At 50.0% G+C, this 16320-nt stretch overlaps 1 protein-coding gene across 1 annotated transcript in view; it reads left to right on the plus strand.

The window, feature by feature from the left end:
* The window catches only part of MDGA1 (MAM domain containing glycosylphosphatidylinositol anchor 1), a 111666-nt gene that overhangs the window by 14030 nt on the left and 81316 nt on the right, over positions 1-16320 (plus strand). The window contains exons 3-10 of the mRNA XM_009637226.2: positions 446-620; positions 5093-5289; positions 6011-6068; positions 6254-6317; positions 7820-7897; positions 8062-8198; positions 13028-13297; positions 13697-14026. Of these exons, the coding sequence (XP_009635521.1) occupies positions 446-620; positions 5093-5289; positions 6011-6068; positions 6254-6317; positions 7820-7897; positions 8062-8198; positions 13028-13297; positions 13697-14026 (1309 nt within the window). The remainder of the gene's footprint in view (positions 1-445; positions 621-5092; positions 5290-6010; positions 6069-6253; positions 6318-7819; positions 7898-8061; positions 8199-13027; positions 13298-13696; positions 14027-16320) is intronic.

A 16320-nucleotide genomic window follows, 5' to 3' on the forward strand; every position in this document is an offset into this window, starting at 1 on the left:
GTGTTGACTGCAATAAAAGCTCTGTAGCTGTGAGCTGACGTCTGCTGTAGCTTTGTGGCCTACCAGCCACATGGGGTCCCAAGGCTTAATGCCGAAAGCCCTGTGCTGTGCAGATAATGGTATAAAACTAACCAAGTTCCTGGATTTGCAGGACCAGGTAAATTTACAGGAGTGGTAAATATGCAGTGTGTGTCTGGGTGCACTGAGGGGTTATCCTGGACACTTGGACGTGGAGATTGGTGATGGGTGAGAATCAGCAGCTGGTCTACTGAGACGTACTGAGATCAGCAGTTGAGCTTTGGTAAGGTCTGGTGGTGCTGTAGGGCCCGTTTTTTGAGAATGGCTAGGGAGGAGGGGGAAGAGGAGCAAAGGGAGAGCTGCCGTCCCCTGGGATTTCTACTTTATGTCACTGATTGCTTGCATTTCTCTCATTCTTCTCATGCAGGTGAGATGGACCAAAACCGCTGGCAGCGCATCGGACAAATTCCAAGAGACGTCAGTGCTTAACGAGACCCTTCGGATTGAGAAGATCCAAAGGCTGCAGGGGGGCCGCTATTACTGTAAAGCAGAAAATGGGGTTGGGGTCCCTGCCATCAAGTCCATCCGAGTAGATGTGCAGTGTAAGTCGTTTAGCGGCAACCCAGACCTTCCCACAGTTCTACTGCATGTCTCTGCCTCGCTGCGGGGCCGGCAGGGAGCTGCATTGCCCTAGGACCATGCGCACCTGATTCAGGAGCAAAGGGACTGGTGTGGTGGCCCCAGGGTCCCTTTCCCCTAGGAGATTAGATTCAGCAACAAAAAAGATGGCTCTGCCTGTCCATGTGAGTCATTCTTATCTAGGTGCCGTGATGTCTGTCGCTTCCAGAGGTCCCTAGCACTTGTCTGGGATGTAGCATCGTAGGTGGCTCCTGCTTTCTTTCTATTCATTTTGAAGCTGGCAATGGTTGAAGCAAACCAATGCTTCTTGAAATGGATGGTGTCTCGGATGCTTGGGGCGTTCCTGACACCAGTGCCCTGCTCCCAGCATTCCTACCTCTGCAGCATGGTGGAAACGGAGCAAAAGACTCCGAGATGCACCTGAGGAGGCTGAGCTGTGAAGGGGTGAACATGAAGGAATCTGTGAGGACCCCTTGGTTTCAGTGACTCAGTGTTTCTCTGGCTGGTTGCAGTGTCCATCCTTCTTGTGTTCTGGAGATGCTGTCAGTGGTTCTCCACCTTGGGCCCCAAGTTTTGAAGGTTTCTTGTGCTGGCTTAATATTGTCTATTCTTGGGCTGCTGTGGCCAGAAGGGAGGAAAATTAAACTTATCCCATAAGGGATGAATCCAAGATTTAAGGTCTAGGTAACTTTTGAAGAGATTTGCTCTCTTGGGGAAGATTACCATTCTGCTCATTGTTCTCGGCTATCCACTGTTCCATTTTTCTCCAGCCCGAGTAACACCAAGTGCCTCTCCTCACTCAGATCTTCTGAGAAGGCCTAGCCAGCAAGAGGCTGATGCTAAAAAGATGTAAAGTGTGATAAAGCATCTGGAACTCTCCCTGCAATGCTAGCAGGACAGTCTTCTGTGCTGAGGTGCACTGTGGTTGTCTGTCAGTGGAACAACCTCCAGGCTTCAAAGCCCCAGTACCTGCCTGGAGTCTGGGCAGAGCTTTGCTGACAGCAACTGCTGCCTGACTGCTTCCTCTTAGTCCCACTGTCAAGCCCTACAATGATACGACCCTCACAAAGTATGCCATAGACTTGAACATCCTTAGGCTTTTGGAGGTTTGTGATCTGCAGTTGTATTACATGGCTTGGAGCAGCTCCCATCTCTGTTCCTTCCTTGCCCTACCCTGTATTGGAGTAGTTTAGTGTGGGCACCGTCCTACAGGCTGGGAAAATAGATTGCTTCAGCAGCAGCTGCTGTGGATAGGATGAGCATTTCTTCATGGGCATTGCATAGCTTTGTTTGGAGGAGTCCTGTCACCCCCGTAGACCTGCGTGGCTTCTCTGCCCATTTCTTCTCCTACATGTGGTGGAGGCATATGATAACTCTCCATTGCAAAGGGGACTTGCTTTCCTCAGGCCTCAGTATGAGACTTGCCAGGGCCTGTGTCTCTAAGAACAGGACTGTGGCATGAATCTCTTTATGCCCTGAGGGCGCTCCCTTTACTTCTGGGGTGCAGGCTGGAGCTAGAGTGATGTAGTGTTCCATGGTCCCTCGTGCAGCTCTGACCTGTAGAACTGTGGGGCTAATGGGGTGGCCAAGGGCTTTCTCATACTAACATCTACTCTGCAGATGGACTTGGTAATGCACCTCTGTTCTGCTCACTTGGTTTTTGGGGAGGAGAGACTATTTTCTGCTAGCGTTTGCAGTTAGGTACAAGGGAACACATAGGAAAAGCCACAGTTTTTGTTGAACGCTCACGCAGGCAACCTTCAGCTGAATGAACCAGAATTTGAAAACAAACCCCTTCTTTCCCCACAGCCCAATTTGTAGTTGGAGGTAAGTAATCACCCTATGTGAATCTTGGTGTCCTTGACAGGTAGCGCTAGTCCTCACTCATACTTCATAGAATCATAGAATTGTAGCATCATTAAGGTTGGAAAAGACCGGCGAGGTCATCAAGTCCAGCCGTCAACCCAACACCACCATGCCTACCAAACCGTGTCCGAACTTTTAGTATTAGACAGCAAGGTTGTGTGGAGAGCACCACTGGTGCCAAGATGATATTAAACTGGAAACACTAACCTGTGTGGGAAGTTATACCTTTGCCCCAAGTGGGCATCAAGTGAGGCTTTAAAGTCTTGGTCAGGTACTGGGAGAGAGGCAGCTGCTGTTTGGAGTATTTCCATGTGGGAGAGAGGGAAAGTAAATAAAAAGAAGGAATGGATGTTTGCAAGCTTATTTTGCGCATGAAACGTCCCATACGATCATCTCCATGAGCAGCCTTGGGCCAAATTTATCAAATTGTGGCACTCACTGACATCAGTGGCGTTACTTGTACGTCAGGGACATACATACAGATAATCGTAGGTCTTATTTTAGCTTTTCTCAGGAGGGCTAGACTTAGAGCTGACTGCTACGAAGGAAGGCTGAAAGATTCAAGGGAGGAAAGGTTTAGCAACTGAAAGGAAGATGATGTTTTCTGTGTGGGGAGTGGCTGGGAGCCAGCAGACCTGAATGGTGGAAAATCTTATTTGGTCAAGTAAGGGAAGTGTTTTGCCATGCATCCTGCTGAGAAATGGAGCGTCAGAAGGATGGTAGCTAGAGTTACCGATGTAAAGTGTAAATAAATAAAGGAGGGTTAAGGACAAAGAAGAGGGAAAGAGGGGAGGCTGTGCCCAAGGTCCTGGTCCAAGAGAATTTGGTATAAAATTCAGTCACCCTATGGCTACATGGAGACAGCACTGTATGGAGAGAAGCCTTTTTGTCTCCACCTGTGTATGTTTTTCTTCAGCCTTGGGTTTTGGGATTTTGGGTGCTGAGTGGTTTTTTTTGTTTTGTTTTCCTTGTCATTGTTCTGCTAATGGCTGTACTCCTATCTGAGCTATAGTGTGGTCAAGCCGACAGATCTCAGGTCCCATTACAACTGCTGTCTACCAAGCACACAGCTCATTAAAAAATGCAAATCCACAAGTTGACGCTTGTGATTCAGCGGCGAACATGCGTTATTTGGATGACACGTTAGCAGAAACTCATCCCTGCTTCCCCCTTCCTTTCTGGGAGTCAGATTTCCAAACGTACAGATCTCTCAAATAAAATACTGTGAAAATTAGGTGGCATAGGAGAGCAGGAGGTGATGAGCACGTGTCCCCTTCCTCTCTGCTAACATGCAGAAGACAGTGCTGGCAGCACAAGGGGATACTGGGTACGTGTGCCCCAGTGGAGACACAGCTGAAGGCGGGATCATAAGGCTGCTGAAAACGTAGAATTACTTCAGCTGAACTCAACAGATGCCTTATAAAACATGCTTCAGGGCATGGGGACGGATTTCCATTTTAGAGGGTCAGTTGGTCCCATTTTGTCAAATGGTATCTTTACATTTCATCTCAATCAGTCCCAACGTGGTTCTGGGAGAAGAACCCCTCTGAGGTTTTCCCCATGCTTCCTTCATCTTCAGACATTGGTGTCTGGTGCAAAAGCCCAAGAAAATAATTCCTTTTTCGGGCAGCCCTTAGGGAGCAGTGTGCCCTGGGTGGATGGAGAAAATATGCTTCCTGCTGCAGGGCTGTTGCTTGTGTCCTTGCAAGTGGAGTGACTGATAACCACGGATCCAGTCGTGATGGCTGCGTGTCTGGTGCAGGTATGGCAAGGGCATTGGAAAGAGCATTTTCTGTAAAGGGAGAAACCAGAAAAGGATAGATCAGTTTAGGAGTGGGTGATAGCGGTGCAATGAGCAGAAGTTGCTGAAGAGGGAGAGAAAACGCACAGAGGATAATTTAATAGGAAGAGAGAGAAATTGTGCATACCTTTCACAGTGTTTTCCATCTCATGTTCCCACGGCACCCCACGAGACTCTCTCCTGTCTAGGAGATGACTCTCCATCTCAGCTCCTTGGTCTTGCCCTGACTTCTGCTCTCACCCCTTGACTTGAAGGTTTGTCGTGTCCTTTGTGTGGGCATCTCACAGCCGTGGGGTGTGCTTAGCCCCATCATTTCAGGAGGGATTTGGGAAGTGGAAAGTGGGAGTAGAAGAAATTATGATGGAGCAGAGTTTCCTGGGATCCTTCTGACCCCTCACTGAAGTAGAGAGCAGTGACTTGGGGTGTGGGGTGTCATTGTGGAAGGTGAAGCAGCCCACTGGTCTGAGAGGCATGTGGCAGTCAGTTTGCTCAAGGACCACATGGGATCTGCAAACCAGAGGGTGCTTTCTATTCTCTGAAGGTTGTGTGGTGAGCGGGAGAATTTTGGCTTCTCCTGTCTGTTCCCTTTAGATATTGTTTGTGTTACTTGCCCTCAGATCAGCTCTTAATTCAGCAGCTGTCATCAGCCAAATGTGTGGGAGCTTCCCCTCTCCTCTGTGGCGCCTGGAGCATCATCTGCTCCGCAGGCTATACGTGCAGACCAAGCTTCACTAACAACTGCTGCGGCCCTCCTTACCTTCCTTCCAGATCTAGATGAACCTGTTCTCACCGTTCACCAGACCATCAGCGACGTACGTGGCAGCTTCTACCAGGAGAAGACTGTCTTCCTCCGCTGCACTGTCAACTCCAACCCACCAGCTCGCTTCATCTGGAAACGGGGAGCTGAGACGCTTTCCCACAGTCAGGACAATGGTGTGGACATCTATGAACCCCTCTACACACAGGTGAGAAGACTGCAACCTCCGCAGCTTGTGTTGAGCATCTTGCCAATGCAGGGCGCTCGGTAGTAGATGACTTTTCTTACCCTGTGTGGACTGCGATGCTGGGGAGAGGGTGGTGGCCCCTGCAGGGAGCAATGTCTCCAAAAGAGCTGGTAGAGCCTACTTCTGTATGTGGGTTCCCAGGGAACAAGAGGAGCAGAGCAGCAGGAGGGAGCAGGACAGCCTAGAATTCCCTTCCCCTTTTTGGCATCGTCCCTGAGAGCAGGTCACAGCTCCCCTAATGAGGCTCCTTGGCTGTTGGATGGCCGAGACTAAAATCCAAGCAAACAATCCCAAGATTGGGTCTCCTCTACTTCCCATCACTCTTTTTTTTTTTTTTTTTTTTTTCTTAATTGAGTGCCTAAGCTCCATAAATCAGGGGAATTGCTTCCTGTTCAGCAGTGTGAGTGAATGGCAGGAATTGCTGTGGGATCCATGAGGCAAATGATGAAGAGATTTTCCTAATGGCCATAAGGAACAGAGGCAGCCCAACTGCCTGGGCACTTTCTGTTGGCCTGTGGCAGGGTAACCACATCCTTCCTGCTTCTCCTGCTTGCCTATGCTGGACTTGCCCCTCTTTCTTCACAGTAATTAGCCCGGTGGGAGACAGAGGAGAATTTTTCTTTTGCCAAGGCACTCGGGGCATGTTTTCCTAAGCTAAGCTCTGGCTCTGAATGTCCTTCAGATGCTAACCAGCCTCAACGCTTCCAGCCAGGCCGTTCGGCAGCACGAGGTGATGATGGGTGGGAAGGGAGGGCTGAAAGGGCCGCTCCCCAGGGCACCCATTTCATCCCACGCACCTCCTCGCGCTCCCAAAGCCGGGTCCTGAGCGCATTCTGGATGAGTTTGATTTATGAGCGATGCTCCAGGCAACCTTTCAGTTAATGTAGTCGTGTTCATATTTTATTGAAACACGCCATCTCCGTAGGTCATGGAAATGGGCAGCCAAATGGAAACATTCAGGGGGATGAGGAGAGAGGAGAGAGCTGCAGGTTAGTGGCAGATTTGCAGAAACGCTGTCGGTCAGCGCTGCTGCTGGGTCCTGAAGAGAGGTTTGCCTGGTTCCGCGCTATGTGGCATCCAACCAGGACATCCCTGGCCTTAGAGGAAGCTCTTCCAGCCTTCACTAAGCTCGGTGTAATTACCAGGAGACATTGCTTAATGAGGGGATGTCTTAGGACTTGAGATATTTTCTTTGGCTAAGGCAGGCATCTGACAGAATTTTACCGTGTTGCACGCAGCATTGATGTGCAAACGACCCAGCATCCTGCGGCTCCTCTCGGGCAATGTCCCCACTACGATGGGACGGGTCGTTCCCAGCTCAGAGAGAGGGTGTTAGGACTGCTGCGCTCCTACAGACATGCCCTGACAGTCCTCTGCTTAGAACCAGCATAACCCTGGGAGTTTGGGTTGGCAAGAGTTGAAGTTAACCAAGCCACACCTCTGCAACGCCACTGGGAGGGGAAAATCTTGCTGGAGCTCAAAGGCGCTACACTTAACACAGCATCCTTCGCAGGGGGTTGTAATGTTGTCTTAGAGACGAACTGGTATCGGTGTCAGGTTTGGGTAGGCTTTTCCATCAAAAAGGAGGTGAAGACTTTACTGTTTAAGCTTTTTAAAACTTACTTACGCTGAAGGTTTATATACATTTACCCAGCATTTACTAATCAATAAGCAGGATACAGATGATACTGTAAGTAAGTAGTTGACATGCACATTGTAAATGCCATCATTTGTGTGGCATAGCAACAAATCTCAGGGGACGGGACTTTCATAGGGTTATTGGTCTCCTAGGTATTTATCTTTCTAATTTACTCAGTTCAGATCCTCTTTCTCCGCATATTAGCATGCCTGAGCTCATCGTCCAGTCCCTTGAGGTTGTCCTCAAGAGGATTTGTCGTGCTGACACCTTCTCACGTTTGCAGGCAATTATAGAATGGTTTCTCCAAAAGAGATTTAGACAAACGCAAGGAGAACAGCAGCGACAAGCTGTCGGGGGAAGACGTATGAGTTGCAGGGCGCACAAACCACAGGATGCATCTCAGAGCTTTCCACATTCCATAAATAAAATTCTACAGAATGCATCTATTGTTAATTTAACAACTTGTTTCTATTTCTATAACAAGCCAGTAACTAATGGAGTGCCAGGGAGTGATTTTGTTTTGCTTGTTTGTTACCGTAGTATGAGAAGATGCTGTCAAAGTCTGTGCAGTCACGCTGGATTTACGCCAGCATAAATGAGATTAGAATCTGGAGAAGGGCAATCAGAAAGTTTCAGGGGGTTCTTTGAGTATTTCAGTGAATAATCTTTTTTTCCCCTGTACTGCAAAGTTTTACGGCGTAACTGTTGAACTTGTCATATTGAGGCCAGCGTTAATGCCTGAATCTGCTCTGGCGTGCTTTGGGTTTGCAATGTGGAGACCCCAATGACATCCCTTGGGTTCCTATCGACATCTCGGTGTGAGATCTCAGGGTCTGTTCTGGGACGTTTAAGGTTTTTCAAGTTCCGCAAGATGATTCTGACGGCAGTTGATGAGGAGTTGTGCCTAGAGCTGTTCAGCGATGCTTTCAGGTTAAATGCGGTTGGTTGCTGGGTGTTCTGAGAAATCCTGGAGGTGGAGTTCACCACTGCAAACATTTTGTGCCTCCGTTTTATATAGCTAGGGGGGTTTGGAGTCTGCACAGTTCCCTGAGGTTTCGATGGGAGCTGCTGGTAATCTGTAAACATTGAGACAGGTTATGGGCTTGCAATGATGAGCTGTGGAAGAACCTGCGGCCCCAGGATTACGCCAGCTACACGTGCCAGGTGTCCGTCCGCAATGTCTGCAGCATCCCTGACAAATCCATCACCTTCCAGCTCACCAACACCACAGGTAAGAGGGGACACCGAGGGTCCCCGCAGCCCTCCGATCCCTCACCTGCTCAACAGCCATTACCCCTCCAGGAGGGTAACGGCACCCTGCCAAGGGCTTGCAGCACCTCACGTTCAGGTACAGGGCTGCTAGGATTCCAAATCCTTCGCACAGAAGTTTTGTGGCCAGGGATGCTCTGATTTTTTGTAGCTCTGCGTATAGGCGGTGCCTTGGCCAGCCCTGCTGTGAGATCATTAAAACAGACTACGTGTAGGTGTTGGGACACTATGGAGTTTTTAATCCAGACACTGGTTTATTTATTTATAATTCTAAGTGACTTTAAAAATAGATTCCACGCCGTCTAGAGTGGGGCAGATGCTGCAGGAGTTCTTGCAAATAATTCATTCGTGTGTGACTCTGGCCTGGTTTGCCAAGCTGCGCTCTCAGCACCTCCCAGCTAACGGGCTCCGCTGGTGCCGATGTTTGTGGAAAGCAAATATCTCCGGTGCCTTCCCAATAAATAAATTTTACACTGATATTCATACTGGCAGTGCTTGAGTGTGCCTGCAGCTGCGAACAGAATCAGTTTGGTGCCTCTTGCTTGACCTGCAATAACCGACCGGTGACTGAGTATCACGTACCAAATACTTGCAAGAATCTGATTGCAACCCGTTCATTAAAAAAAAACCCAAACCCAAACCCACACCCGCCAAAAAACCCCACCCACAAAGGCCCTGCATGTGTTGAATAGTTTCAAATAATAAGTAAATGTCAGGAAATTGCTTCCAGCCCTGGGGTATTCCATGATCAGAAAGAAAGGCATTGTAGTTGTTTGAATTATTCACCTCTCTAATGTAACACAAAGCGGTTTGCATCCCTTGTGTCATCTTTGCGCGGTGGAAACAGAACTCTTTTGATGTTGCCAACTGTTGATGGGATTTTGTTGATACTGCATAAATTATGTTTATTGATCTGACTTGAGCCCAAGGTGCTGAACAATAGTTGCATCATTTTAGGTGGGAAGAAGAAAAATAATGAGCTTAAGAAAGTGAACTATAGCTAATGTCAGGAAAAAAATATTCTCGATGTAGTGAGAACATGTCTCGAGCAACTCACACCACTGCCTGAATTTCTCTCAGGATGAGACCGTAGCAAATGCTGGAATATTCCCTTTAAAAACTTATCTTGTGCTGCTGATGAAGAAGGGGATCTCATACAGTTCTTCTTCCCTGTTGTGTCTTTACCTTTGAAGAGTTGGAAAATCAAATTTCTCTTCATGTCCACTCCCCGCTGCCAGCCCAAGCGCAGGGAGCCTACCCTTCATTTCAGGCCAGCCCCTTTACTGAGTGAATGGGGAAAATGTATTTTCAGGTTGTGGCCAGATCAGAAGCCGGTGATTTGGCTGAATTTACACCAACTTCCTAGGTACTTACCTAAGCTCGGAACTTGGACCACGTAGCACACACAGCTGGTTCTTTTTTCCTGTTGTTTGGTGATAGATGTGTATTTATACGTAGTTACGGCAGAGCCTGACACTACCAGCTCAAAGGGGCCATGGAAAATGTGTTCCTAGCAAATTGTATTAAAAGCCGGCGGTGAAAATGAAGCTGGCATTGCAGTGTGAGCAGGGTTCGTGTTAAATAGCACAAGTATATTTAACATGAATATCCAGGGCTTACTTGCCCTGTAGGTAGTACTGTGCATAGATGAGAAAATATTTAAAGAAAAATCTTTAATTCTCTCATTTTTTGCATAGGTCTCTTCTTTCCCTCTTGCGCTTGTGCTTTCAGCAGCCTCCGTAGCCTTGGCTGTGCCCAGAATCCTGAGCAGCTTTGCTCAGGTTGCCTTTGCCTTTGCAACTGAGGAGGGCCCAAAGGGCGCAGAGGTGCATGGAAATCGTTCTCTTAAATATTTATAGACCCAAGTAGTACGGACCTGGAGGGGAATTGGTGGGTCAGGTCATGTCGGGCCAAGGGAGTCTTCTCTTCCCAGTTCGTTTGCCGTTCCTCAGCTGGTTCACTTTGGCTCCTCTGGCAGCGACCTTTGGGCAGAGCGTAGTCTCCGGCAAGGAGATGTGCTTCTCCCGATCTCCGTGTCAGCAGCTTGGCCCTTGCAGCAGGGGACGGGTTCTTGGTCTGCAACCTTAATGGGAAGGAGTTTTCCCCGCTCCTCCTCTGTCCTGCGGCTGTCGTGTGGCTCTAGAGCAGCAGGTTGGGTCCGCAGAGCCACGGGACCAGCTCAGCACTGGGCTGCTGTCACCTGCTCCAGCAGGGTCAAGGCTGATGTTTTCCCCTTCCTTGATTTCTGCAAAATTAAGCAGCCCGGCTGGTTAATTCTCCTGCAGTTTTACTGCAGCAAATTGGACTTCAAAGGGAATTGAAAGCGACTCTTTGTTTTTAATGGTCCCCTTGCTGCTCGGCAGACTCCGCCAGCAGGTTTTCTGAGCCAAGAACAAAAGGAATTGCCACAGGTTACAAATAAATGAGATTCATCTCCTGCATAACAATGTCTGCAGACTGTTAACCTCTGCCTGCTGACGGGAGTGGGAGTGGGAGCCCGCGCAGGCTGCCCCTGCCAGGGTGCTGGTTTGGGGCCCATCGTGGGAGCTTGCTGCCTTGGAGCTGTGCTTGGTGGCAGCTTTGCAGTTTCCCTGCCTCCCTCCTGCATGCCCACACAACCGACCCCGAGGCAGAGCTTGCACCAGCACATCACTGGTTTTTGTCGTGTTGCCTTGCCCAGGACATGTCCCTGCTGGGCAAGATGAGCGTTGTTCAGATACGTGCACATGAAACGCCGCAAGATCCCGAACTCTTAACCAGAGCAATGCAGGACCTCTGGTTTGTGCTCCCCAGCTCTGACATCTTCTCTCCAGACACAGGCTGGTCTCAGCCTTTCTCCAGCTCTGATGGGGATGGGTAGAGATTCCTAGGCAAGGAACCTTCTTCCTTAGGCAGAGCTGGCCACCTCTGGCACAAACCATGCCATGGCCAGGGAGAGGACACTTGACTCAGTGCCCCAAAGCAATATCCCAGCATGGCAGTAGTTGCCCTGCTAAATTATGGCTCCGGTGCTGAGGGGAGGGCAGTCCTCCTCGCCTTGTTTGTACGGGCTGTAATTCAGAGATCCAACACAAATCCAGCACAGCTCATTAGTGCAGGGTCCAGGGAGAGAAGAGGCAGAAATAATGATGCTGTTAAATCAGGCTTCATGAATATGGAACAATGTCTTATTTTGCATTATTATGGCTGTTACTTAAAACATACTCCCCGCCTTTGTGCTGGGGACTGCTACTTTCTCAGCTTCGTCTGGATGGAGCCAGTGATGGTGCTGACAAGGGCTTTTAAAAGGCTTTTCATGGGATGAAATAGAGAATACAAAGGGAAGTTTTTTGGATCGGTTCCTGTTGGGGGATGTAGTGAGAAGGGTGCAGAAATAAAATAAACCAAAACAGGTACTAGGGTATTCAAAGGAGAGGTTGTCTAGACATTTTGAATCAGTCCCAGTCGTTCAGTTGTACATGAAAGACAATCCCTGTGACCTGGTCTACAGCCCCGAGGTCCGTAGAGGAATGTATTTGACACCTGTGGAGGTGAAGGAGGTCAAGAGTGGGTGCAAAGCTGTTCATGGTCTGTTATGGTGCTGACAGGCCCTGGTCCTCTGTGTCAGGCTCTGGGCTGCAAGGACCAGCTGCCTGGCAAAGGCTTTGCCTCTCAAAGACACCTAGTTGGGTGTGAGAGATGGAGGGGCATATCACAGGATAGCTGAGGTCCTTTTTTAATGGTAGACCTTCCCCAAATCGTCTTGGGATGGCAGCTCTGTATGGGAGGACTGGTTTAATCCCAACTGTCCTAGAACACAAACAGCTGTTGGGTTCAAGCAGGCTCCTCTGAGCCTGTCCTTTCTCCTCCCCCTCTCCATCAGGGTGGAGCTCTGGTGATCAGGCAGAAGGAGCAGGCTGTGACTTGGGCATGCACCTGGTGCTCTGCCTGACCTTCCCTTGGGATTGTGAGAACCGTCCAGCAACCCCTGATGTCCGAGTGAGCTTCCCAGCACACTTTGGATCGGGTCCTGAGATGCTAAGCTCAATCCATGGTTGCAGCTACCCATGCCTTATGACAATGCATCTCTTGTTCTCCTGCCTTTTTCTTCCCAGGGCTCAGCCCAGCATGCTGTTTCTGTCCAAGGCGTGAGCAGACTCTGATTCATACTGTTGTGTTGCAGCAAAGGAGATACGGATGCTCTAATAGGAGCTACCCATTGAGCCTTTTCTCCGGTGATGCTTCTGCAGGGCTTGTCTAGAGTCAGGGGAGTCACAGACAGGGAGGACGGGGGGCACTGTGGTGATGCAGAGTCACAGCATCTTTCCAGCACCCTTCTGCCTTGCTGCAGTTGGCTGCATCAGGAGTCAAGAAGCCTCTGGGTTCTCCACTGCCAAATTTTGTCTGCTTGCCACTCCTACCTGTTCATCAGGCTTTTCTGCTGACCTGAGCCCTAAGCCTAGAGAACCTGCACTAAACGCTGCTGAAATATCATACCTAGCTTATGCCCCAATCCTAAGCCCTAGCGGTGGCGTGGTTTAGGTATGGCCTCTGTTCTGGGGTGGCGTGAGGTCCTGCCTGCAGTCTTCCCTGACCATAACAGAGGAGGGTGCTCTAACTGAAGGACACGGTAATGATAATGCTTTAGGTTCACAAACACACTGAATTTGTAATGAATTCATGGATCCCTCCAGCTCTCCCTACTCAATCCAGCCATCTTCAAGAACAAATCCTAGAAAGTATGGAGCTGTGCACAAACAAGTAGGTGGGTCTTTTTCAAGCTCCAAAGTGTCCCTCTTTGTACTCTTCCAGCCCCACCTGCTCTGAAACTGTCTGTCAATGAGACACTGGTGGTCAACCCTGGTGACAACATCACTATGCAGTGCTCTCTGACGGGCGGTGACCCACAGCCAGAGGTGGTTTGGTCTCACTCTCCTGGCCCAATGCCTCCTAACAGCCTTGTGCAAGGAGGCAACCTCACTATCTGGAGGATCCGCGTGGAGGACTCGGGCTACTACAATTGCACGGCCATCAACAACGTGGGGAACCCAGCAAAGAAGACAGTGAACCTGCTGGTGCGGTGTAAGTCGCTCTTTTTCTCAGAGCATGGGTTTTCAGGGTGGAGGGGCTAGATTTGCATTTTTCCTGGCTGTTCTTGTACAGCTGTGGGTGACCGTGATACTTAGCAGAGATCAGTATTCTGGAGAAGCCTCTGTGGAAGCTTCTTTGCTCCCAGACCAGCAGCTGTGCTAGCACTGCATGCAGCCTTGTCCTGGGCTGTAGCACTGTCCTGGGCTAGGGAATGATCCCAGACTGCCAGATGTGAGGCCCTAGGGATCTATTGTAGGAATGTAGCCGGCGCTTAGCCTTAAGGCAGGTTTTGCATGGAGATGTTGCCTTCCTGAGGAGCAAAGAGCTGTTGTCCTGTCCCATACAAGACACTGCTGTCCCTAACCAGTTTCTCGCTTGTGTTCACCCCAGCCATGAAGAATGCCACCTTCCAGATAACCCCTGATGTGATCAAAGAGAGCGAGACCATCCAGTTAGGCCAGGACTTGAAGCTCTCGTGCCACGTGGATGCTGTCCCTCAGGAGAAGGTTGTTTATTCCTGGTACAAGAATGGGAAACCAGCCAGGTTCTCAGACCGATTGCTCATCACCAGGAATGACCCTGAGCTCCCACCTGTAACCTGCAGCTTGGAGATTATTGACTTGAGGTTCAGCGACTATGGTACCTACCTGTGTGTGGCCACCTTCCAGGGAGCACCCATTCCTGACCTCAGTGTGGAGGTGAACATCTCCTCAGAGACAGGTGAGCCTCTCTGTGGCAGCTGGGGACCCCAGGAGAGTGGTTGGTATCACTAGCGGCCCCCCAGCCCCATCCCTCTGGCTTTTTTGAAAGGCCTCAGATGAGTGTCTTGAATCCCAGTGGGAAGAAGTATCACATCCTCAGGCAAGCATTTGGAGATGGGTGATAGTTACAGATCCTCTGCCAGATGTGCTGTGCACTGAGCAGATCTTCCTTTATGGTTCCTCCTTGTGAAAAGTCCAAAGTGCAGTCCAGTCAAAACTACAGAGACAGGATTAGAGTGTGGTTGTTCAAAGAAGCCTCCAAACTGTGAAGGAAGAAAGAGGGAGTGGTGATGTTTCACCAAATTCCACATGTCCCTTTGCTTAGAAGGGAGTAAAAGAGAAAAAAAGCTGTTCTTTCCTCACTTTGGCATTGCTTATGAGGAATGTCCCTTTTTTCAGAGCTATGGCCAGGAGATTGGTATCATCTGTCATAAGAAATGGTGTGAAGAGATTTAATGTTTACTGGATTGCGATTGCAATCTGTCTTGGGCACTCTCTGTAGGAGTCCAAGTGTTACAAATGCCTCCCCCCTTCAAAATCAGGGTCAAAGCTTCACCCCATGGCTTGGTGAGGACAGGACTAATCCCTAAGTGTGTTTGTCCCTCACCTTGGGGACTGAAATGCAGGGTCTCAGGGCTGGCTTTTTGCTTCCAGGGAAGTGGTGGATCCAGCTCTGCTCTCCATTGCATCCATGTCATCTTGCTGCCTTTCCAGGACATTGAGGGTATGGCACAAAGCAGTGGTGGGCTAGTAATCTGGTGAGGACTCCTGAGGGGGCCAGCTGCCCACAGATTTTGTCCTGAATTTTCATGGAAGGTTTCTTCTCAATCCCTGGTTGTGCTGGATCCATTGGTCAGGTTGATCCCAGTCTTGATTCTGGACATTGCTCGCTTCAGCCCCCCAGCAGAAGGTGCTGTGACTGCTTTTGGTGCTTTGGGAAGCCCCTGTCTCCCAGCAGAAACGTTGGGGCCAGGCTGCTCCCAATGGGACTGTGCCCTGTGCTCATCAGCAGCCAGGATACCGAGCCCTGACTGTGTCATGGACCTACCAAACACCGAAGGGTGGTCCTTCCCTTCTGCTGGCAGCCCTGGCAAGCAGGGTGCTCTCTGTGCCAGCAGACACCATCCCCGTTGTACCAGCAGGGAATAAAACCTGGGGAACCCCCCAGTCCTGGTGCAAAGCCAGCTCTCCTGATCTTGAGTGGCTGCTATCGCCAGGAGCAATCCTTTTTGCCCAAGATCACTAGATGGCAGAGTGCATTTGTGTTTAAGACTGCAAGGGTAGGAGGTGGTGAAGGACTGGGAGACCCTGGATGACCCCACCAAAAGGCTGGGCAGTGCCTGTTGGTGCAGTTGTTGGCCCAGGTGCCAGCTGGCCACTGCCTCAGAGGAGGTGTCTTTGGTGGCAGGTTGCCCTGTGCTCTGTCCTGGTCGGTGGAGGGCGAGCCCCACATGCTCATGTGGATGCTGCTGATGGAGAAGGACAGGAGGGCAGCCTGGGGCATCTTAACACCTCTCTTTGGTATCCTGGGCCGGGGGGACCACATTGTGACCCATGGAATGACAACAGCCATCCCCACTGGAGCGGCCCTTCATGCAGAAGCTGAGGTTGTCCACCATGAAGCATCCCCATGAGCAGAAATGAGCCCCCTCTGACGTGTGGTTCCCCCATAAAAACCCAGCGGGTTTTCCTCAGGCTGCGGGATCAGAGCAGGAGGGGCGGCAGCGGTGGCTCCATGTTTCCCTGCTGAGCAAAGCCTGGGCTTGCCAAGGTGGCTGCCTCCACTGAGCAGCTCTGAGGAGGAGATAGCTTTAATTAAAAAAAAAAAAAAAAAAAAAAATCTTACAAATCTTCCAATGCAATTTACAGCTTTTCCCCATGGAGAAAATTGCCTCTCGCCAGGTGAGCAGCTGCTGGCCATGCCGGGCACCGAGAATGCTGTCGTCCCTTCGCGCCGTGTGGGACAGGGTGTGATGAGATTCCCCAGCCCACGGGAGACCTGCAAATTGAAAATGTGGCCTCCCCGTTGCATAGGGAGGTCACTGCAGGGGGAGATTGGGCTGGAGCCATCCTAAATTTGCTCTTAAAGCAGCTGTGGGCTGTAACGTGTGCAATTACTGTAGCACTCTCTTTTGCTGGAGTTGGATTGAGCTAACGTTGGTCAGACCAGCTTGTTCTAAACTTCGATTTAAATGGAAACGAAGTACCTGGCCCTTGCAGTTATGGAAGCGTCAATCCAAGTGTCACCACTGT

The sequence above is a fragment of the Egretta garzetta genome, unplaced genomic scaffold (genome assembly GCF_000687185.1).
Source record: "Egretta garzetta isolate BGI_Z169 unplaced genomic scaffold, ASM68718v1 scaffold574, whole genome shotgun sequence".
In the NCBI taxonomy this organism is placed as follows: Eukaryota; Metazoa; Chordata; class Aves; order Pelecaniformes; family Ardeidae; genus Egretta; species Egretta garzetta.